This window comes from Miscanthus floridulus, chromosome 15 (assembly GCF_019320115.1).
Source record: "Miscanthus floridulus cultivar M001 chromosome 15, ASM1932011v1, whole genome shotgun sequence".
Classification (NCBI taxonomy): Eukaryota; Viridiplantae; Streptophyta; class Magnoliopsida; order Poales; family Poaceae; genus Miscanthus; species Miscanthus floridulus.
In genome coordinates, this window is record NC_089594.1 from 80,397,959 (window position 1) to 80,420,551 (window position 22,593).

Below are 22,593 nucleotides of genomic sequence, written 5' to 3' on the forward strand. Positions count from 1 at the left end.
CTAGTGACTCTAGTGAATAGTGCCGAGAAGGGTCGATTCGCTGACGTTTAATTTATGTTTTCACAAGGACCCCGATGCAAGATTTCAATTTCCTTTTTTATTCTCTGGTTTTTACATATTTGAATGCTACACTTTGAAAATTCGTAGTAATTTGTAGAAAACTCGTAAAATAGTAAATGAAGAATTTTTGGAATCCTTGTGAAATTCTCTATGTACTAGATCTATAATATTACATGTTTTAGTTTAAAGGTTTAGCTGTAAAAATAGATTTAGGCAGTTAGGTTCTTACTACTAGTCATGTCTTGTCTTTTTTATAACTGCAGTTATTTTACTCAAATAAATGTGAAATTTTTATGGAGTGTTACTGATGTGATTAGTCATGTCTGGTAAAAATTTCAGTATTTTCGGCTTGATATTTTAAGATCTATAAAAATAACAAATTACCTGTGTTGTCTTACCCCTATTCTGAATAGGTCTGCAAGATTAAATTAATTGGCTTAGTTAGGTTATGAATCATGACTTTATGATATACATGAGTTGTAGTACTTTTATTAAGCTTTTCAAAAAGCTAAATATCATGATTTTTGGTTAAGTAGACCTTGAGTTATACTTGCTTAAATCTCTATGGCTGTTTCTGCCCAAACCCAGAGAGGGTTTCCTTGTTCTTACTGTGGGGCCTTCTTAATAGTAGAAGTAGCTTTAGGTGTTTACAACAAAGTTGTTTAGAATTTGATAAGCTTTCTAAAAAGTCTAGAAACACATTTATTGGACATGCATAACTTCATTTATAGCTGTTTAAAGTGGCATATCAGTTTCTATCTATGTTTTGGACAGAGATGCAATTATTGGATTAATTGACCCTTCTAACTGTAGAATCATCTTAGTATGAGAATAAGAAAGTTGTAGGTAACTTCCTAGGATTTTCAAAAAGTTATGGTTAATGTTTGTTTGGAGGTCTAGAACTCCAGTTATGCTTCTCTGAAGTTCCTATCAGTTTTCTATACCACTGCTGTTGGGTTGCATTTGCAGTTTTGCTTGTGCAATTATTTTCATGGTGTAAATGATGTTTGCTATTGTTGTAGTGAATACAAAAGTTGTAGAAAATTTCATGGTCTTGCTTGTGTTCAAATTGTAAGGCCATAGGCCTGATAGTGTAGGAGCTATATGACTTTTAAGTCTTTGGTCAGGTTTTGATTGTATTCTGAGCAGATCTGAAAGATGCTAGTGTTTGATCTAGTTAGGATTCGAATGAGCTTTTGGTGATAATAACAAAGTTGTAGATAATTTCATAAGATTTCCAAAATGTATTCTTGCAAGTCATTTGGATTTGTGTAACTCTAGTTATAGCTAAATCTTGTAGCTGCTGTTTGCATGTCCAGAAATTAGCAGATTCCAATTATAGTGTTTGCTTGTATATTGTTAAGTGTGACTTATGCCTTGAATGATGACTGAGTTAGAGCACCTGAGATCTTGGGAAACTTGTGTCATGCTTGGTGTTGTCGTCTTCTTTGCCATCTTAGCATGATAGATTGTGTGATGTTTAAGTTAAGCATCGCAAAGTACTTAAGTGTGTTAGTGTAAACTATGCTTGTCTTGCTTGCTATTTTGTGATGCGTCTCATGGTACTATTCTTCATATTTATGCACTTGCATATTGCATCTCATCTAGGTACGCTAGATGCACCACATGAAGGATGAGATGTTGGAGCCAAACCCGAAGACAGCGTTTGATGGATCTATCCCGAAGATGGAAGGACTAAGCAAGTGCTAGGACCTGAGATGTCACCAGGACGGTGCAACCTAACTGAACTGACTTGTGTCGGATCCCAGGCAAGCCCCGGAGCATATTAAGCCTCCTAATTTCTGAAATGCAGTTAAAGTATTATTGTTACATATATATATTGTTGCATTAAGTTTAGGTGTTGGATGCAAACACTTGCTGCATTGGTTATCCAATCCTTGTCCAGATATTGATACCCTGAATCCTATGTAGCTCAGGCTCGTGTAGTGCTTAGCCCTGCTTAAACGTGGTAGAAGTCAGGTGATTTCCTATCACCTGCGAGATATAGGGATATACATATGGCACGGTTGGCTATATTTGCTATCGTGGAAAAGAACCTGTCTTAATTTGAAATGAAGACCGGGCGAAGGCTTGCCGGTTTGTAGTGACTCCGTCTGTGTCGCTTAAGGACTGAATCTTGGAGCCTTTCCTGTTCATGTTGAACGCTATGCCTCTCTCTTAGTTGGCTGGGTCTAGAGACCGACCACGAAGCCGAGTAGCTCACCTCAGGCCGGGAGTCGATAAGTATAAAGTGCGCCTCAAAAGGGAGCCGTAGGCGTGAGTCCAAGGGCAGGTGATTTAAAAGTCCTAATCGTCCTGACAGAAGGGTAATCCCTGAGAGTGCTGGCGCTGATCAAACCCGCGAATTTGGTTCCTGAGTTGTTCCAAAGGTGACCCACGGCTACCCTTGCAAAGTATGCCAGGGTGAGAGTTAGGAATACCCCCTCAGCTGAGTTGTAATTCGATTCGAGTCACCGTCTCTCCCGGTTAGTGAGAACTTGACGGGCTTATCTCCAAAGTAGATACACTAAATAACATAATGGTTTAAAAATGATGATATGATGATGACAGCCTTATTATACCTGCTATGGTTAATATTGTTTGCTCATAATAAGTGAGTGCTCTAGTACAGGTGCAAATCTAGTGGACAGGTAAATGATGATAAACTTGATGCGAAGTTTAAATTGGTTACTATATTTATAAGCTTTTTTATGCAACTGTGTCAAGCTAGCCCACCTCATAAGCCTTGCATGATCCTTGGTGTCCTTTATTTCTGGTTTTGACGGGTAAGTCTAGCTGAGTACCTTCTCGTACTCAGGGTTTATCCCACCATGTTGTAGGTGAAGTTCTCGGCCTGTGAAGATGGTGGCTAACCGCCGGTGGCTCGGTGATTCTATAGTTACTTCTCATCTATATACTTTTGTCGGATGATGTCACTTATGCTAGCAATGTATTTGGAACATATATTAATGTAATCTTTTGAAAGCTATGTTGTTTTCACTAATCGATTTTGAAACCCAAACTTGTACTTTTAATTGTGAACCCATCTGTAATATTATTTCCGCTGCAACCCTGTGTATGTGATGTGTATTTATTTAATCACGCGATCTTGGTTGTGATGTTGATTTACCGAGGTCTTTCGGGACACTCGGCGGACTACCGGGTTTATATGAGTGAAAGTATGCGCGTGTCAACGTGTTAGCGGGAACAGCCGTACTTGATTTTGTATAAATTAGACGGTTAGCGAGCTCGTTGCTAATAAGCTTCTTCGGAAGCATACCGATGTCCTGTGCCACCTCCTTAGAATCTTTTTGGATCTCCTTGCGTTTACCAGGTTTATGTCTGTCAAAACATGTATTCCATGTTAGAAGACAGGAAAATCCTTGCAAAATCGAACAGACAACAAAATTGGAGTAAAAGAACGGACCTGTTTGAAATGTGCTTTTCCAGACCGTCATGCCTAATCTTTATAATAAGTGGGATAGCCTTCAGAGTTTGCTCCGTCAAATTGCGGTCATAGCGCTCAGGCCTGTTCCTCTTCCTCTCAAACTCAAAAGTTGCATCCTGGTAAATTTCAAAGTATATTCAGTCATGGTTTGAATGAATAGGAAGAAACATGACCGACCTTCGGTTATTACATGATATCAGAAACAACAAAGTGGTTACTAACCTGGGTCATGTCCTTGCCATGCAATTGCCTGTATGCTTTTGTCCACTTAACCTTACGAGGATTCCTCTTCATCTTAAAATTTTTATGGCACTTTGACCGGCAAAAGCGGAAGATCTGGCAAGGAGAAGAAATATCAATATTTTAAAGCAACAAAAGCATATGCATTGCCTTATTTTGCTCTCAAGTATTCATGCAATACAAGTTTCACTATAGTTTAACAGTCAAGAAATATAAGAAACAAGATAAATTTGAGCATTAAAACCAACTCCCGCAGGCTCGGAGTATCCCCGCAGAGCTTCGAGACAGGTGCTTTAACTGTCTCTTCTACTCACACCGAGTAGCGACTTGTCGGCTGCCAAGGCGTTGCCTACGCTATCACGGCTTCGGTCACCTCGCTAGGGACTGCAAGCGGTCCAGCTCTGTGACGTTGTCGATGAAGGGTGGCAAGCCACGCCACTCTGCTCATGACGTCACGCCGGCCTCCAAGCACGCGCCACGCAAGGGTCCACCCTCGGACGGGGTCGCACAGGGGGCCGTGGGGGGCGTCGGCAGGACCGGACGACGACGACGCCGCCGGCGGCGCCGGAGTAAGCCGGCGAGGGACATCACCATGGGCACGCCTGCCGACTACAACGACAATGTCGCTGCTTCTGCTACTACACTCTGCCCTCCTGAGCCTGATCCGCTAGCGTTGGCGATGTGCGCAAGCGCGGGAACTCCCTGCATGGGTCGTCTCGGTCAACCCGATGCTAGATGAGCTCAGTCGTGAGCCGGCCAGCGGGATCACTAGCGTGTGGGTGTCTGCCTACCCAGGAGGCAGTCCCTCAGGAGGTTGAAGCACCAGTTGGTGGACACCCGTTCTCCGGCGACGGCTGCTCAGGTGACGACGGACTCGCCTCTGTTGTCGCAAGTGCAGGGGCTCCCATAACTCACGCCACCACGGGTGGGACAACCCTGCGTCGCAGATGAGCCCACCCCTAGAGACGTGACGCCCACACCGCAGGAGGCTGCTCGACGTCTCGCACGGTTCACCGAGGAAGTGCAGCTTAAGCGGCAGTCGCCATTAATCGCCAGTCCACCAAGGCAGAAGGAGGCAACCATCAAGGCATTCCCTGCCGCTCAGGAGCAGACAGATTGCCGCTTAGCCGCTGGCGCACATACCGACCGCCAAGTGGGGAGAGGTACTCCTCATGCAGAGGATGGGCATCGTGTCGCCGGTAGCTCCAGTTTCATCCGTGTCCATTTCGCAGGGAACTTGACGCCGAGCCACTGTGGAAGCTTTGGACGAGTTGTTCCCAGCAACCAACAACAGGGCTGGTAGAAGAGCGCTCTTCTTGGACGGTAGAGTAGGGCTGCATAGCCAACAGCGGAGACGCCCGGCTTCGTAGGTTGTTGCGCTGCTCTTAGTTCGGTTGTATACCATTTATGTAATATCGAAGTTTGAAGTAGTATACTAGGATGGTCCAGTCACAGTTGTAAGACCTAGGGCACTCATCAGAAGCGTGTCGTTTGTACGGTTAAACTCTTCTTCTTAATTACAATGATACGCAAGTCTTTTGCGTATTCGAGAAAAAAGAAATCATAATCCATGGGGACAGACATAACATATCATTCAGAAAATTACAACATCGCATTTTACGTTTCAATTTCAGTCCATAGGAAAAATATAACATCACATTTTACGTTTCAATTTCAATCCACAAGAAAAATATGACATCGCATTTTACGGTTAGATTTCAATCCACAAGGAAAATATAAACTCTGAATATTTTAATAAGGATAATCATCAATCAAGAGAAGAATGTAAACTGATGGTTCATATTTAAACACAGCTAATGAAGAATATTTATAAAGTTTAAGCAAAAAAGTTTCATTTAAATAGAGCAACAAAATAAAAGATCCAACTTGGAATAATAGTTAAAGATTGTAGTTTGACCATCCGTCCAATATAACACTATGAGGTGGTGCTTACAAGGCAAATTGATGTTTAGTAACTAAGGAACTTCAACACCTGAAAGTTTTACATTTTAGACACATAAAATTTTAAAAGGTATGTTTGTCGCAACTACCAAAATACCATATCGTTCCTTGAAGAACACTGTATGTTCCTAACAAATACACATTTCAAAGACCTAACAAGCCTACATATTCTTATATCGCAGACCTAACAATGTGGTATTTAATTTTTCCCTTGAATTCATCAAGGAAGCCACTTTTCACAGAATACAATAAATAACATGTATTGGACTCAAAGCAGTACAAATAAGATTTGTATTGTTCCCTGAAGAACACTGTACATTCCTAACAAATACAAATACACATACACATTACAAAGATCTTAAAAGCTTACATGTTCTTATATCGCAGACCTAACAGTGTGGTATTTAATATTTTCCTTGAATTCATCAAGGAAGCCACTTCTCACAGAATACAATAAATAACAATTATGGGACTCAAAACAGTACAAATAAGCGTTATTGCAGAACCAGGATAGCACATAAATGAATAAATGGATTAATTAGAAATTACATGCAAAATGAAATGGAAAACAGAATTACGCATGCTAGAACAGTACAAACCATACAAACAAATTTTGTTAGATCTTCATGTGCACTGACTTAACTACGCTCATCAAGAAACAACAGCAGAAGGGAAACCCCCATTGGACAAAGAGGAAAAAACTCTTTTGTCCAACTGTCTCACAAATAAAGCAGGTAACTAAGGTAGAATCTATAGCTGGTAGTCCCAAAACCAGATATTGACTCTTATTTTTTCCTACAATGCAGTGATCCAGAAACAAAATTATAACCATAAGAACATACTTTCATACGTGAATTCCAATGATATCATTTCCATACTAACAAAATGTTCATCTTTTGAGGCTAATTGTTGGTTGAAGATTACAAAGTTTGGCTTAATGCGCATGAGCATGAGCTATGCACACGAGCCTTTATAAAAATGAAGTGGACAGAATAGCCAAACTACCAATCAGTGGTACAGTTACCATGCATGTAAGCTGCAGTTTCTCAGCCAAATAATTAGGTTTCTTAAGTTTCTAAGGTGAAGACCAGAGTTTGGTTCTAACATCTTTTATGCCGTGTTCAGTGTTTACAACAAAGCAATTCTATGCATTATAAGCAGTGCCATGCCATGTGATTTACATCTACATCTAATTAGCAGCAGCAGCAGCAATAACAACAACAACAACTACTACTACAACAACAACACAAGCCTTTCAATCCCAAGCAAGTTGGGGTAGGCTAGAGTTGAAACCCACCAAGAGCCCTTAGTCACGGTTCAGGCACTTCAATAGCTGCTTTTCAAGCACTCCTATTCAAACATAGATCTCTAGGTATATCCCAAGCTTTCAAATCTCATTTATTGCCTCCTCCTATGTCAATTTCGGTCTTCCTCTACCTCTCCTCATATTATTAGGTTGGCTTAGGACTCCACAATGCATAGGTGTCTCTGGAGGTGTCCTTTGGACATGGCCAAATCACCTCAACCGATGTTAGACAAGCTTTTCTTCAATTGGTGCTACCTCTAGGCGATCACGTATATCATCGTTCCGAACTCGGTCCATTCTTGTGTGACCACAAATCTATCACAACATACGCATTTCTGCAACACTCAGTTGTTGATCATGTCGAATCTTTGCACGCCAACATTCTGCTCCATACATCATAGCTAGTCTAATCGCCGTTCTATAGAACTTGCCTTTTAGTTTTTGTGGTACCCTCTTGTCATAGAGAATGCCAGAAGCTTGTCGCCACTTGATCCACCCTGCTTTGATTCTATGGCTAATGTCCGCATCAATATCTCCATCCCTCTGTAGCATCGATCCCAGATACCGAAAGGTATCCTTCTTAGGCACTACTTGACCTTCCAAACTCACATCTCCCTCCTCCCGTACAACTCCGCCAAAGTCGCATCTCATGTATTCGGTTTTAGTTCTGCTCAATCTAAAACCTTTAGACTCAAGGATCTGTCGCCATAACTCTAGTTTCCTATTTACTCCCGCCTGACTTTCGTCCACTAACACTACATCATCAGTGAATAACATACACCAAGGGATATCCCCTTGTATGTTCCTGGTAACCTCATTCATTACCAAGGCAAAGAGATATGGTCTTAAGGTTGACCCTTAATGAAGTCCAATTTTAATCGGGAAGTAATCTGTGTTACCATCGTTTGTTCAAACACTAGTCACAACATTGTTGTACATGTCCTTGATGAGGGTCACGTACTTTGATGGGACTTTATGTTTGTCCGAAGACCACCACATAACATTTCTTGGTATCTTGTCATAAGCCTTCTCTAAGTCAATGAAAACCAAGTGGAGGTCCTTCTTCTGCTCTCTAAATCGCTCCATAGCCTGTCTTATTAAGAAGATTGCTTCTATGGTTGACCTTCTGGGCATGAAACCAAATTGGTTTGTTGATATCTACATCGTTTCCCACAGGCACTGCTCGATGACTCTCTCCCATAACTTCTAGTGTGGCTCATTAACTTAATTTCCCGATAATTAGTACAACTTTGGATATCTCCCTTGTTCTTGTAGATTGGTACCAATATGCTTCTTCTCCACTCCTCAGGCATCTTATTCAATCGAAAGATATTGTTGAACATCTTAGTTAGCCATACTATAGCTATATCCCTAAGACATCTCCACACCTTGATTGGGATACCATCAGGGACCATAATTTTACCTCCTTTCATCCTTTTCAAGGCTTCTCTGACCTCTGATTCTTGAATCCTTCCGCACAAAGCACCTGTTAGTGTCATCAACTGAGTCAGTCCAGCTGAACGGTGGTGTTCTCGTTCTCACCATTGAACCATTTATCAAAATACTCTTGCCATCTATGTCTGATCTCATCCTCCTTCACCAAGAGCTGCTCCCTCTCATCCTTTATGCACTTGACTTGGTTGAAGTCCCTTGTCTTCCTATCATGAGCCCTAGCCATCCTATAAATGTCCTTCTCTCATTCCTTCGTACTCAAACATCGGTAAAGGTCCTCATAGGCCCACCCCTTTGCCTTACTCACCACTTGTTTTGCAGTCTTCTTTGCCACCTTGTACTTCTCTATATTGTTTGCACACCTGTCATGATACAAGTGCTTATAGCACTCCTTTTCCTTAATAGCCTTGTCGGTACATAAAGTGACCAACAAGTAAATATTTATAGTTTTGTCGTATGTTGTGATTGGAGGTGGCCTAGCACTCAATGGCACAGGGTTTATACTGGTTCAATCAACGTGCCCTACATCTAGTTTGTGTCGATCGGTGACTATATTCCTGAGCCCAAGTGCTTGAAGTTTGCAGTGGGGTTACAAACGAGAAGGAGAAAGATGGGGGTACAAGAGGTCCGGTCGGAAGGGCCAAGAGTGATGGGAGCTCCGCTATAAGCTAAGTGTTCAAGCGTGTGCTCTTGGTTTGAACCTGGTGGTTCTGTTGTTGCGTACTAGTGAACTTGATCGATCTAATGAATCTATCTATTGGAAGAGAGCACATCCCCTTTTATAGATGAAGGGGATGGCCTTACACGTGAGAGGGAAGGAGTACATTTGCTGCTAAGTCTTGCTTCCCACACCGGCGGGCACAAGATGATGGTAGGCGCCCACAATACTGTTGGATGTCAGATGCACGTAGGAGGTCGTGTTGTCTTCTTTAGGTATGGCAGACGTCGGCGCCTGCCACACTGTTGATACATAGAGGCATGCAAGGGGTTTTACCATGTTCGCCTGGTACGGTAAATGTCAATGTCCACTACACTGTCGATGCCTCAGAGGCACGTGGGGGAGCCTTACCGTATTTGCCTGGTATGGGAGTTGATGGCGCTCGCAACACTGTAGGAGAAAATGTCAGCGCCTACAACACTGCTTGGGCTCTGCCATGCCAAGGAGGTCATAGGGTACTATCCTATAGGTGCGCAGGGTACGGTCCCCGATATTGTGGTTTGACTTATGCGCCCTGCCTTACTTTCTCTATCCGTTCCTTGGTCCTTACCGAGCGGGCGTCCTCGGTTGGCTAGTTCCAGTCGGCTCTAAATGCGCTAGTTGGAGAAGAGCAGTGAGCAGGGGTTTGGCGCATCCCTGATCGGAGACGCGGGTCAAAGTTGGAAGTAGTGCTTTGGCTAGGCCTTCCGGTCGAAGAGGCCATCCGAAGGTGGGCTAGAGACCGAAGCGAGTGCTTCGGTCGAAGAGGTGGACCAGAGTCAGAAACGAGCACCGTTCCTCCTTGGCCAAGCCTTCCGATCGGTGATTGGATCGCCCTTTTGGCCTGTTGTTTTAGGTACTTGGGCTGGCACATGGGTTGCGTGTTGTTTGCAACGTTGCCTGCTGGGTCGAGCCTCTGTTGGGAAGCTGGTCCACGATGGACCCTGGGTTTATGAACCCGACAGGAGCCCCCAAGCCCTCGAGTGATTCGAGTAGAATCATTGTTGGTATTATGAACAAACACCAACTAGTAAATTTATAATTATTGTGCGTTAGGCTCAGATGGTGTACTAAAGGACACAAGGTTTATACTGGTTCGGGCAGAATGTCCCTATGTCCAGTTTGCTGCTGCTCGTGTTATTAGTACCAAAAAAGGTTCATAGTAGGGGGTACAAACGGTCAAGAGAGGGACAGGTCCCAACTCTTTGATGGAAAGGTCAAAAGGACGCTAAGAGCTTGGTTGCTGCTTGGCTGTGTGTTGTGTGTGGAATCGATCCGTCCTCCTAGTGGGGTGCCCTGCCCTCCTTTTTATAGACCAAGGGGGGAGCAAGGGTTATAGATGGGAGGAAGAGGAAAAAATCAAAGGTAGAGAAGGTCCTTCGAAGGTGCCGGGTCTTCCTTTTCCCTTGAGCTTGTCCTACTGTCATGGCAGACCACGCCCAGGATAGTATGTTTCACTGATCCTGATAGGGCCAGGCTCTGGCTTCATTTTAGCGAGTGGTCATGTTCCATCCTCCCTCGGTGGTTAGTACGGTATGTCAGGGCGTCGAGCCATGACTCTGTGGGGAGTAGATGGGGAAATGACTATACGCCTGTGTACTATAGATGATGTGAGTTCTTCCTTGGACTATAGCGATTGTCGTATGCCTATGCTAGTATCCACGCCCGAGGGCTGATGACGGCGCCTACAACACTGTAGGACAAAAGTCGGCGCCTACAACACTATTAGGGCTCTGTCAGGTCGGAACGGGCTTAAAGTGCTCGTCCCGTCGTATCCTAATGGTACCTTCCTGCAGGCGTGTAGGGCATGGTCCTCGATACTGCGGTTGACCTGAGTGTCCTGTCTTACCTCCTACTCATCATCATGAAGGAGCGGGGTGCAATCATCGGGCGAGGCAGAGCCTACCCTCAGCTGTCGGGTGAGGCGGAGCCTGCCCTCGATTGTCGGGCGAGGCGGAGTCTAGCCCTCGGGGGTCGGGCAAGGCGAAACCAATCTTCCATCGTTCAGGAAAGATGCGTAGTAGCATTCTTGTCTAACCAGAAGCGTCAACGTTCAATCGTTATTAGTTCCACCTTATTGGATACCTCAGTATTGGGTCCCCGATAGTCGCCCTCGAGCCCCTAGGTGATTTGGATAGAATTGCCCAGGGGGTGATTTGACTTGCCAGAGGGTGCGCGCGAGCACACTCGATGGGTGTAGCCCCCCCTACGAGTGATTCAGGCAGAATCGCCCAGGGGTATTTCAATTTGTCAGAGGGTGCGCACGAGCGCACCCATCGAGTGTAGCCCCCAAGCCCCTGGGTGGTTCAGATAGAATTGCTCGGGGGGTATTTCGGACCCTTCGCGGGTATGGCTATGAGATTTGGTGCTTTTGACAACTGGATAGTTCAAAGGGAGCCCCAGTATCTCATTCATGGGGATTCATCTAGGCTTAGCTCGGTTGAGACGTGTTTGCGGATCGAGACTCCTTTGAGGTTCGTGTGCCTGAGTTTTGGCCGCTCGTGGGGCCATCCCTCATTGGGACAGCCGTCAAGACTGTTGGGCCAGCCCTTGAACTCCTAAACCCAGGTGGGCCAAAGGAAAGCTTTTTGACCCGTATTCCCTCTGTGGGAAAAGAGTCCTAGGTGTGCTCGAGAAGGTGAAATGTCCTACGCAATTTTGGGGGGAAAGGATAGGGATTGCAGGCGCATATCCCATGACATGGTGGTGTATTGTGGCAGGCTCAGAGTCCTAGGCGGGTGGTTGCTCTTCTTGCATCCGTCGCCCCTATAAAACTAAGGGATTCGCCCCCAGGGTTCCATACTTTGCCTCATCGCCTTTGCATCTGCAACCTCTACCGCCAATCGCCTAAGCCTCCCGCACTTGCATCGTAGTCGTCGTCAAGCTCGCGTTCGCACTGCAGCCGCCGTCAAGCTCGCATTCGCACTGTAGCCGCCGTCAAGCTCGCATCCACCCCCTTTCAATCATTCAATGGAGCCATGGTGCAGATCTGACATCACCCCTTAGCTCCTAGAGGGCCTCGTTCACCGTGGCCTTATTCGCCCGCTGACCGCTATCGAGGAGTGGCGGCTGCCCGGTGATGAGGACGAGCCGTCGCTGCCCAAGGGGTATGTCATGTCCTTCACCCACTTCCATGAGCGGGGATTTGCCATACCTGCCCACAAGTTCCTTCATGGGCTATTGGACTACTACAAGGTGGAGTTGTAGCACCTCACCCCCAATGGGGTCCAGCACATTGTGGCATTCGTCGCCCTGTGTGAGGGGTTCCTGGGGATTAGCCCCCACTTCGACCTGTGGCGGTATCTCTTCGTCGTCAACCTTTTGAAGAAGCAGGCCAGGAAGCAAGATCTGAGTGTGCCGATGGGATATGCTGATATTCATCTCCGCAACAACCGGGTGAATGAATACTTGTCAATGCGTCTATTGACCTCCAACAAGGGGTGGCATTCACAATGATTTTATGTCAAGGATGACGTTGCCACCCCCTTGCCGGTGTTCTCCGAGCTCATCATCAAAGCGGTCCTAGGGTTGTGGAAGTGGGGTGTCCCAAACAAAGACAAGAAGAGGATCAAGGACCATCTCACCGCCCTCCAAATTCTAAAGGAGAGGGGCATGAAGGGATCGGGGATCATCGATGCCTACCATATGTGGAGGGTGGCACCACTAATGAGCCATGTGCCCCCCTGTACCTAATGGGGCCTGGAGCATCGCTTGAAGGGACAGTGCTTGTTGATGAAGAGCTCCCCCCCTCCGAAGTGGCACAACGCATCAAGGAGATGATGGAGCCTTTGAAGGACAATGCCAGCATTGTCCTTAATTTCATGTATCCGGTGCTAGGGCATCCCCTAATGCGGCCAGAACCAGGGTTTATTGATTTCATAAGTTCTCTTTCCCCATGACTTTTTTTACTTGAATTCCTAGCCCCTTGATGTTGACCTTAGGATAGCAGCACCAGCCAAAGAGACTCATCTTCGGGGATAGCCCGACTCCGCTGCTGAAGCACCGGATCGTGACGACGGTGAATCACACCGTGGCCGAGTGGGATAGGAAGATGAGGGAGCTCAAGAGGAAGAAGATGTTATAGAAGCAGCAAGCATGGGAGCAAGGAGAGGAGACAGGTAGTGACGACGACGACGAGGAGTTTGATGAGGTAGCTGTCGATGTGGAGTGGGATGTCCTAGAGGGCAAGGATACGCTAATAGGTACCCACTTGTCCACGCAGGGACCCTTCCCGTTCCATGTAGAGGGAAGTGAGTCCATGAGGCCAACAGAAATGGGCCAAACCACCAGCCCGTCCTCAGGGTCGGTGGGAGCGGGTGGATCCACCGACACCCCTGGGGTGCCGGTGGAGGGGGGTGGCTCCGTTGTCTTGTCCCATGAGCTGATGGGGGTGGACGGATCTATCGCCGTGCCCAAGGTACCAATAGAGAGGGGTGGCTCTGCCACCGTGCCCTCGGAGACAAGGGAGATGAGCCCCCCTGCCCAATAGCAGGGGGTAGGCTCAAAACGGTCCCGCCTAGATGAGTTGGAGCAAGAATCTAGGGTAAGTCTCTAATTCCTCTGTTTTTCCTATTTTTCTGCCTTTCTACTTTTAGTGTGACCTATGCCTTTTAACTTTTGTAGGATCTTGCGACGGGCCGTTCTTTGGTGCTGGCACCCAAGAAGAGTGTTGCTCTTCAGGCGGAACAGGTGCTATCGCCCGACGTCACTCCTATTTTGGGTAGGAGTGGAGCCAATGTTGTGGTCTTGTCGATCGGTCAGGTGATGCCAGTGGTGGCGCCCGTGCCCTCGGTGGGTCAAGCAAGCATCGGGGCTGAAGAAGTGCCCTTAGGGGTCACCGAGTAGACGACGATGGAGGTGACTCTGTCGCCTACGTTGGAGCGGATGGATTTGCCACCCTGCACTTGTGGCACCCTCTATGGTGGGCACGGCGTCGCAAGCCAAGGCCTCGGCGTCACAAGTGGAGGTGGCCACAACCGCGACAAGCCAGACGCAGCCACAGTGGTGTCCAAGGGAGCAGCGCAATCTGTGCCACCGGCAGTGCCCGAGGCAGGCCGGATGGAAGGGGACATGGCCGAAGGGTCCCCAGGCATCGTGGTGGTGGTGGAGAGGATCAACGGGGGGTCGCCCGCATGGGGTGAGCCACCGCTCCAGTGGATGGCTCCTCAGGACCCAACGTCGACTCTCTTCTCGCTCGACAATGCTACCGAGAGCATAGAGCCGGAGAGTCTTGATGTCGAGTTCTCGGCTATGATGGATGCCTTGAGCCAGGCCAGGGGCATCAAATGCGACATCATCATTCCCACTGGCTGGGTATCCGCTTGATCTTCCCTCTCACTTTCTTCTTTCTTCATGTATTCTTGTATTTTTGTATTTTTGATACCGGTCTTCTTTTTAGTCCCTCATTGCTCGTAGCTAGGAGAAATCCTAGTCCCTCCGTGAGCAGAAGATGGAATGGGACTGCCTCACTGAGGAGGCTTGGCTGCGTAGAGATGTGAGCGCCCAGCTTGCTGCCGCCCAATAACGAGAAGCCGAGGCAGTGTCGAGGCGTGAAGAAGATCCATGGGATGTTCTAGGATCTATCGATGAGGGTGTAGTAGGATGAGGAGGCGGCCACCAGGCTCTAAAAGGAGCGGGATGAGCTGCTCTAGAAGGACACCGAGGCCAGTCAGTGGGCCGTCGAGCTCCTAGAAGAGCTAGAGAGGGAGCAAAACCTCAAGCTAGAAGCCAAGGATAGGTCCGTGGCCCTACAGCAGAGGGCGAATCAGGATGCCGAGGTGATCGCCCTGGCTGCATAGGGAGCGAGATGAGCTACGCTAGACTACAGAAAGACTTCGCTCGGAGCGTGGCACGGCCCATGAGGAGCACGAGCAGGCCATCTGAGAGCGTGATGAGGCACATCAGGGGGTTAGCTCCCTCCGGACGGATCTTGGAGTCACGGTGGCCCAAAGGCTAGAGGCCAAGAGCATCTTTGCCGGGCTAGGCACGGCGCTCGCCAAGGTGCGGAGGATTCTTCAGGCTGAGAGTGATGAGCACAATTTCCTATGCACTGCCATCGAGGTTGTTTTCGATGACTTGGGGGTGGCATGGCTAGAGGAAACCAGCTCACTTATGGCCCGTGTTGTAGATATCACGGCGCGGGTGCACCAGCTTGAAGAGGACGCCTTTCACACCGGGATCACCCAAGCCTTTGCTATTGCCCGCTCTCATTATGATCAGGAAGTTAACTTGGAGGCAATGAGCCTCGGCTTCGTGCCTGGCTATGAAAACTCCAAGCTAGATGAGATTGAGAAGGCGATGACTCCCATTGCATGAAACCTGGCAAACAGGCTAAAAGACATAGTTCTCCCTCCGAGAAAGTAATTAGTTGAATAAGTTTGATAAACATTTATCTATAATATGTGGACAAGTGTTGGTACTTTTGTGTCTACAGATAGATTCATAATTTTATTTTGCAATTTTGTTTCGTTTGTTTGAGCTTACTTTCTTCCCTTTTGCAATCGAGAAAAAAGGTTTATGCAATCTGACCCTTCCATTCGTTAAGACCATAGGGCCCGAGGTGTATAAGGGGGAAATTTTGATTATGCTGGTGAGCAAAATTACCATAGCCGTCGGGGCATGGGCTTTTTACAGTCTTACCAGGCATGCTCGTTTATCTGCTTCCACAAACCTTGCCACTAACCTTAACGCGAGGAAGAGGTTTGATGCAATGACTGTTTCAAAAAAAGGAGAGGTATTTATACCTTTATTAGCCCCCGAGTGAGATCCGACCCCTTGCAATCGCTGGGGCCGGATGTTACTAGAGACCGAAGCGAGGGTAGCAAACTTACTCTTGTATTCGCATGTACCCCTTACTTAGGATTTTGGCAATCGTTCCATGACTGTGCGTTTGGTCTCATTGCTAGCCTAGCCTTCCCTGAGCCCCCACACGTGGCAGGGATTCGGTCAAGGGTCGGCTCATTTTGTGATTATCGTCCTGTCCGCAGTTTCCACAATTGGAGGGGTTGAGGCGATGTCACTTGCCTCAATGGCTCAAGTGATATGCTTGATGAGCTCGCTAATGGGGATGTTTGGATGGAATCTGATCCTGTTGCTTTGCAACAGGGTCGACAAAGCCCCCGGGTGGCGTTCCATTTGCTCCTTGACCCGCCTTCCAATAGATTCCCCCTCAATGGGGATTCTATGGGCTTGGCTAGAGGCTAGATTGAACTAGAAGGTTGAGATGAGCCTATCCACCTCAATGTGGGTTGGGCAAAGGCTGTTGAGGCTTATCTGTGTTTTCTCCCCTGGCTTTTGTTTGGCACGAGGTGGCCTCGGACCCTTCACGGGCTAGCCTTTGAACCTCGGTCTCTCGACCTTGGATCGAGCGGCTCGAGCCCCAAGCCCCTTGGGGTCTAATAGGGGTCGGCCGTGTTTCACGCGTGACCCCATCCTCGGTTTCCGCAATCGGAGGGGCTAAGTTGACGACACTTGCCTTGATGGCTCGAGTGTCGCGCTCAATGAGCTCGCTAACGGATATGTTCATGTGCAATCTGGATCCATCATTAGCTGACGGGGTCGGCAGAGCCCTCATGTGGCCTTCCACTACTTCTTAACCTGCCTCCCGGCAGATGCCCAAGCCATTCAATAGGCTCAGGTGGCTCATTAGCCTCTCCTTGATGAAGATTCTGTGGGTTTAGCTCGAGGTTAGAATTGAACAAGAAAGGTCGAGATGTCCCTGTCCACTTCTGAGCGAGGTTAGGCAAGGCCGCTGGGGCTCCTCTCAATTTGTCTCCCCTGGCTCTATTTGACGCGAGGTGGCCTCGAGCCCTTTGCGGGCCAGCCTTTGAACCTCGTTCAATTGCCGCTCATATCGAATAAGGCGGGTGACGCTTCGTGGCGCGTCATGAAGCGTTGAGATGCAGCGATTGCATATGCAACGTTTGGATGTATGGGATTAATGTATGATTTAATTGAAACAAAAGCGGGGGTCAATAATGTTACCTTGGTGGTATGAGCGACGGGAAGCTCTTATCGGATGTTCATGCGGGGTTCGAGTCCGACGTGCGTGACGGGGCTGGCGTGACCTGTGCGAGCATCGCAATTTTTCATTTCTGTCTCTCAGCGGCGATCCGAGCCGTTCGATCATTTTTAGGCGACCTGATAGCTTCTCCTTGAAGGAGATTCTATAGGAGGACCCCTCTGAACCCTTCTCGAGAAGGTGGATGCTAAAGATTAGGGCACGTGGAACTATGAATTCAATTATGCTGGTGAACAAAAACACCATAGCCACCGAGGCGTAGGGTCTAGCAGTTCGTCTAGTTTTACTCAAAGTTTTACACCCGTACCCCATATCTCCAGTTTTTAAATGTAAGGAGGGGTCAGGCGATGGGGATGTCTAAACAAGTAGACACTCTCGGCAGCCCCCAAGAGATGTCCGTACCCCTATCGTTGCTGGGGTCGGAAGCTCGGTAATGAAATTAACACGCAAAGTAAGTAAACAAAGGTGCTAATCTTTCAGCGGTCGTTCATTCATCGTTTTACCTAGGCCGTCCGTGTGACTCAGGAGGCCTATTGGGCCCCCTGATGGGGGTTCTATTGTCGGGTCCTTCTAGGTCTTACCAGGGGAAGCGAAGAGTCGCCTGCATGCGAATGCGCCCTGATTCTTGCGCCCGGCGCATGGTAGTGATAGGCCATGCCCAGGTAATGTCCTGTTTGACTAGGCGGCATCTCGTCGACTAGAGCGCATCTTGTTGGTCCAGGGGTGTCCCCTCGGATTCCTATTAGCATCGATTTCCCATCTACATTGAATAAGGGAAGGGAGAGAGTTTTTCGTCCCAACCTTTTGCCTTTCCTCAGTGGCTGTGCCTCTTCCTTAAATAGGGAGGGGGAGAGGAGTTCTCATCCCATTCCTTCACCTATTCCTAAGCCGCTACCTCTCCTTCTTTCTCCATCTCGCCGAGCGCGTTCGTATGTCGCGGTGATTCCTAAGTGAGAGAGGGTAATGCAAGGGAGAGAACTCATAGATCCGTTCATGAATCTGGACTATGATGTCAAGCTGGAGGTCATCCAACATAGATGAGATGGTGCTGGCCACCTTTGTCGAGAAGGGGCCACTGCTGTCGAAGGAGGAGGTGCACTGGAGGGTGTTGAGCGTCGTTGGCTTTGCCGTCGTCTGCGAGGCCTTCGTCGGGATGGAGCCGTGTAGGAAGCTCTTCCAGCGAATCTTCTCTGGGCGAGTCTTGTCAGTGGGGAAGCCACCCGGGACTACGTTGATGGGGGGTTTCACCCTTGTGGCCGCTTAGATCAGCCAGTTCATGAAGCTTGATGAGATGTTAGAGACATCCATCAGCCATGGTAGCCTTTCTTCGGCTGGAAGCGCCCCCCCCCGTCCAGGTGTCATTATTAGGGTTGTGGCTGATCATGATGGTGTAGTCCCTAGACGCCCTGGCGAAGGTGCCATGGTCACTGATGTGGTGCTTGATGTTGCAGATGTTAGCGCCCTCGAGGATCCCATGGAGCGGTAGGACGTCGCCGATGGAGAGCATGGCGCGGCGACCATAGTAGTACTCATAGTAGAACTAGTCAGAAATTATAATCGAATAAGTTGTGGGGGAGCCCCTAAGTGAATAGTCTTTTGTATTTATAAATACATTAGTCCTTTTCATGATGAAATCACTTTGTAAGCAATGAATTTATTCAAAAAATGAATAAGTTTTTAGCTTTCGTTACGGCAAATAGCCTTTCGGCTCTTCTCCCTCTTTCTATAAAAGAGGTTTGGTGCCTTTCGACCCTTCCCATAGTTAAGGTCACAAAAAACTCGGAGTGCGGGTGAGCCAATTCTAATCACGCTAGTGAGCAAGGAGGCCGTAGCCACTAGGGCGTGGGTTTCCTACAGTCCTACCAGTTATACTCAGATTTTGTTCATGAAATCCAAGCCCTTAGGACTCGCCATAAGAAAAGAGGGAAAACACAGAGAATGTTTGCAAAGATAACACAGAGGGTGTTTGCAAGATAAACATACTTATATCAGCCCCCGAGTGAGGTCTGACCCCTCACACTTCGTAGGGGTCGGATGTCACTAAAGATTGGGGATTTTTTATGACAAAAACTGACAAGAAAAAGTATGCGTTTATTTAAGGGTCAAAATGACATAGCTGCTCAATGTTTTAGGCATTGGTGAAGACCTCGCCGTCGATGGTTTTCAACTTGTAGGCACCTAGCTGGAGTACTTCCACGATGATGTATGTCTACTCCTAGGGTGGGGAGAGCTTGTGGCGATCCTTGTTGCTCTACACGAGGCAGAGAACCAGGTCCCTAACGTTGAAGGCTCGGTCCTGAACCCATCAGCTATGGTACCGACGTAGCGCCTGCTGGTACTTGGCTGAGCGGAGAAGGGTGATGTCGCGAGCTTCGTCTAGCTGGTCCATGTCATCTTGGTGGGATGCCTTGGCTCCCTATTCATCATATGCTCTGATCCTTGGTGCTCCATAGTCGAGGTCGGTTGGGAGGATGGCCTCTGAACCGTAAACCATGAAGAAAGGCATGTAGCCAGTGGCTCGGCTGGGAGTTGTACTTAGGCTCTAGAGTACTGTGGGGAGCTCGGCGACCCAGCATGTGCCAAACTTGTTCAACCGGTTGAAGATCCTGGGCTTGAGGCCCTGTAGGAGCATGCCATTCACGCGCTCGACCTTCTCGTTCATTCTGGGGTGCACGATGGCAGCCCAATCGACCTAGATGTGTTGTTCATCATAGAATCAAAGGAATTTCCTACCGGTGTATTATGTGCTATTGTCCATTATGATGGAGTTTGATACTCCAAAGCGATAGATGATGTTGAGGAAGAATAGCATAGCTTGCTCAGACTTGATCACGGAGATTGGCTGAGCTTCGATCCATTTTGTGAACTTGTCTATGGTGACAAGCAAGTGGGTGTAACCCCCGGGCGCCTTCTTGAGAGGCCCAACCAGATCGAGCCCCCAGACCACGAAGGGCCATGTGATGGGGATCATCTAGAGTGCCTGGACTGGGAGGTGCATTTGTCGAGCATAGTACTGGCACCCTTCGTAGGTGCATACGATCTGCTCGGTGTCAGCTACTACAGTGGCTAGTAGAAGCCCTGTCGGAATGCGTTCCCAACCAAAGTTCTAGGCATGGCGCGGTCACCATAAACCCCACCATGGATATAGCTTAGCAGAAGCTTCCCCTGTTCGATGGGGATACAGAGCTGCAGGATCCTGGTGTGGCTTCGTTTGTAGAGTTCGCCCTCCAGAAGAATGAAGGACTTGGCATGATGTGCGAGCCATCGAGCCTCTGTCTTATCGATTGGCAGTGTGTCACAGAGGAGGTAGTCGAGGTAGAGTGTTCTCTAGTTGTCCAGAGGGTAGGGCTCTATCGCTGGATCCTCTTCAAGCTCCATGACCTCAGGGCCAGACGGAGCCATCGGTTGGTTAGCCCCCGGGGCTAGATCGGGCGGACCATCATCGGCCTTTTTCGACCCTTCATAGCATACCGAGGGCTTGTGTTGGTCGCTGGCGAAGACACCCATTGGCACCGGCTCTCGACCGGATGCCGCTTTTGCAAGTGCGTTGGCCGCTTCGTTGAGGCGCCTTGGGATGTGATTGAGTTTGAGGCCATTGAATTTGCCCTCCAGTCATCGGACTTCTTGGTAGAACACAACCATTTTGGTGTCGTGGAAGCTCAACTACTTCATGACTTGGTTGATGACCAGCTGGGAGTCACCCTAGATGTTGAGCTGTTGGATGCCCAAGTCGATGGTGATTCGTAGGCCATTGATGAGCGCTTCAAACTCGACCACATTATTTGATGAGGGGAAATGGAGACGAACCATGTACCTCATGTGGACCCCGAGGGGTGATACAAAGACTAGCCCCATGCTGACGCCCTTCTTCATAAGCAATCCATCGAAGTACATCGTCCAGTACTCTTGGTCGACGACCATTGGTGGTGTTTGGACCTCAGACTATTCTGCGATGAAGTCAGCCAACACTTGGGACTTGATCGCTGTTCGGGAGGCATACGTGAGGACTTGATCCATCAACTTGAGTGCCCACTTCACGGTTCTTCTCATGGCGTCCTAGCTCTAGATGACCTCACCGAGGGGGAACAATGTCACGACCGTCATGGGGTGTGACTCGAAGTAGTGGCGTAGCTTCCTCTTGGTGATGAGGACGGCGTACAGGAGTTTCTAGATTTGGGAGTAGCAGGTCTTGGAGTCGGATAGTACCTTGCCGATGAAGTGCATAGGGTGCTATACCTTGAGGGTGTGCCCCTCTTCCTCCCTCTCTACTACCAGGGCGGTGCTGACCACTTGCGTGGTGGCCGCTATGTATAGCAGGAGGGATTCTCCATCGCTTGGAGGAACTAGGATCTAGGGCCTTGTCAGAAGCAGTTTGACCATGTCAAGTGCAACCTGGGCCTCAGACGTCCACTTGAAGCGGTTAGCTTTCTTCAAGAGTTGATAAAGGGGGAGACCTCATTTGTCGAGGCACGAGATGAATCGGCTGAGGGCGACAAGGCACCCTGTGATTCACTGAACCCCCTTTATGTTCTGGATCAGGCCCATCCTTGTGATGGCTGAAACTTTCTCCAGGTTGGCTTTGATGCCATGCTTGGAGACAATGAAGCCGAGGAGCATGCCCCTCGAGACCCCAAAAACACACTTCTTGAGATTGAGTTTGATGCCATTCACCTAGAGTTTTGCAAAGGTTTGCTCAAGATCGGAAATGAGGTGGTCAACCCGTTTGGACTTAACTACGATGTCGTCAATGTAGGCCTCAATGGTCCGCCCGATGAGGTCCCCGAAGCATCTGAGCATATAGCACGGGTATGTAGCCCCAACGTTCTTCAGTTCAAACGGCATTGAAACATAGCAGAATGATCCGAAGGGGGTGATGAAAGATGTCGTGAGCTTGTTGGACTCTTTCATCACGATTTGATGGTAGCTGGAGTACGCATCAAGGAAGTAGAGGGTTTTACACCCCAAGGTAGAGTCGACTATTTGGTCTATGCGCAGCAAAGGAAATAGATCCTTTGGACACACTTTGTTGAGACCCGTATAGTCAACACACATCCTCCATTTCCTTCTCTTCTTTCATACAAGAATGGGATTAGCTAACCACTCTAGGTGGTATACTTCCTTGATGAACCCGACCGCCGAAAGTTTAGCTATCTCCTCACCGATGGCCCTGCGTTTTGCCTCGTCGAAGCATCGTAGGCATTGCTTCACCAGCCTAGAGCCTGGATGGATTTTCAAGGTATGCTCAATGACCTCCCTTGGAATGCCTGGCATATCCGAGTGTTTCCATGCAAAGATGTCTTTGTTGCCGTGGAGGAAGTCGACAAGTGTGCTTTCCCATTTGGAGGAAAGTGTGGTACCGGTGCATAACATTTTACCCTTGAACCTACTGGGATCTATGAGGACTTCCT

General features: G+C 48.1%; 2 protein-coding genes and 1 pseudogene across 2 annotated transcripts in view; 1 reads left to right on the forward strand and 2 right to left on the reverse strand.

Moving 5' to 3' along the window:
* Nucleotides 1-22,593, reverse strand: part of LOC136508195 (putative pentatricopeptide repeat-containing protein At1g10330) — a 218,801-nt gene that overhangs the window by 56,136 nt on the left and 140,072 nt on the right. The window lies entirely within an intron of this gene.
* Nucleotides 1-22,593, forward strand: part of LOC136509298 (wall-associated receptor kinase 2-like) — a 115,768-nt pseudogene that overhangs the window by 19,553 nt on the left and 73,622 nt on the right.
* LOC136509302 (probable ribosome biogenesis protein RLP24) overlaps nucleotides 1-22,593 on the reverse strand; it is a 41,894-nt gene that overhangs the window by 1,723 nt on the left and 17,578 nt on the right. Inside the window, exons 2-4 of the mRNA XM_066504112.1 lie at nucleotides 3,731-3,844; nucleotides 3,488-3,624; nucleotides 3,299-3,402 (exon numbers count right to left, since the gene is read on the reverse strand). Coding sequence (XP_066360209.1) covers nucleotides 3,299-3,402; nucleotides 3,488-3,624; nucleotides 3,731-3,844 — 355 coding nt within the window. The remainder of the gene's footprint in view (nucleotides 1-3,298; nucleotides 3,403-3,487; nucleotides 3,625-3,730; nucleotides 3,845-22,593) is intronic.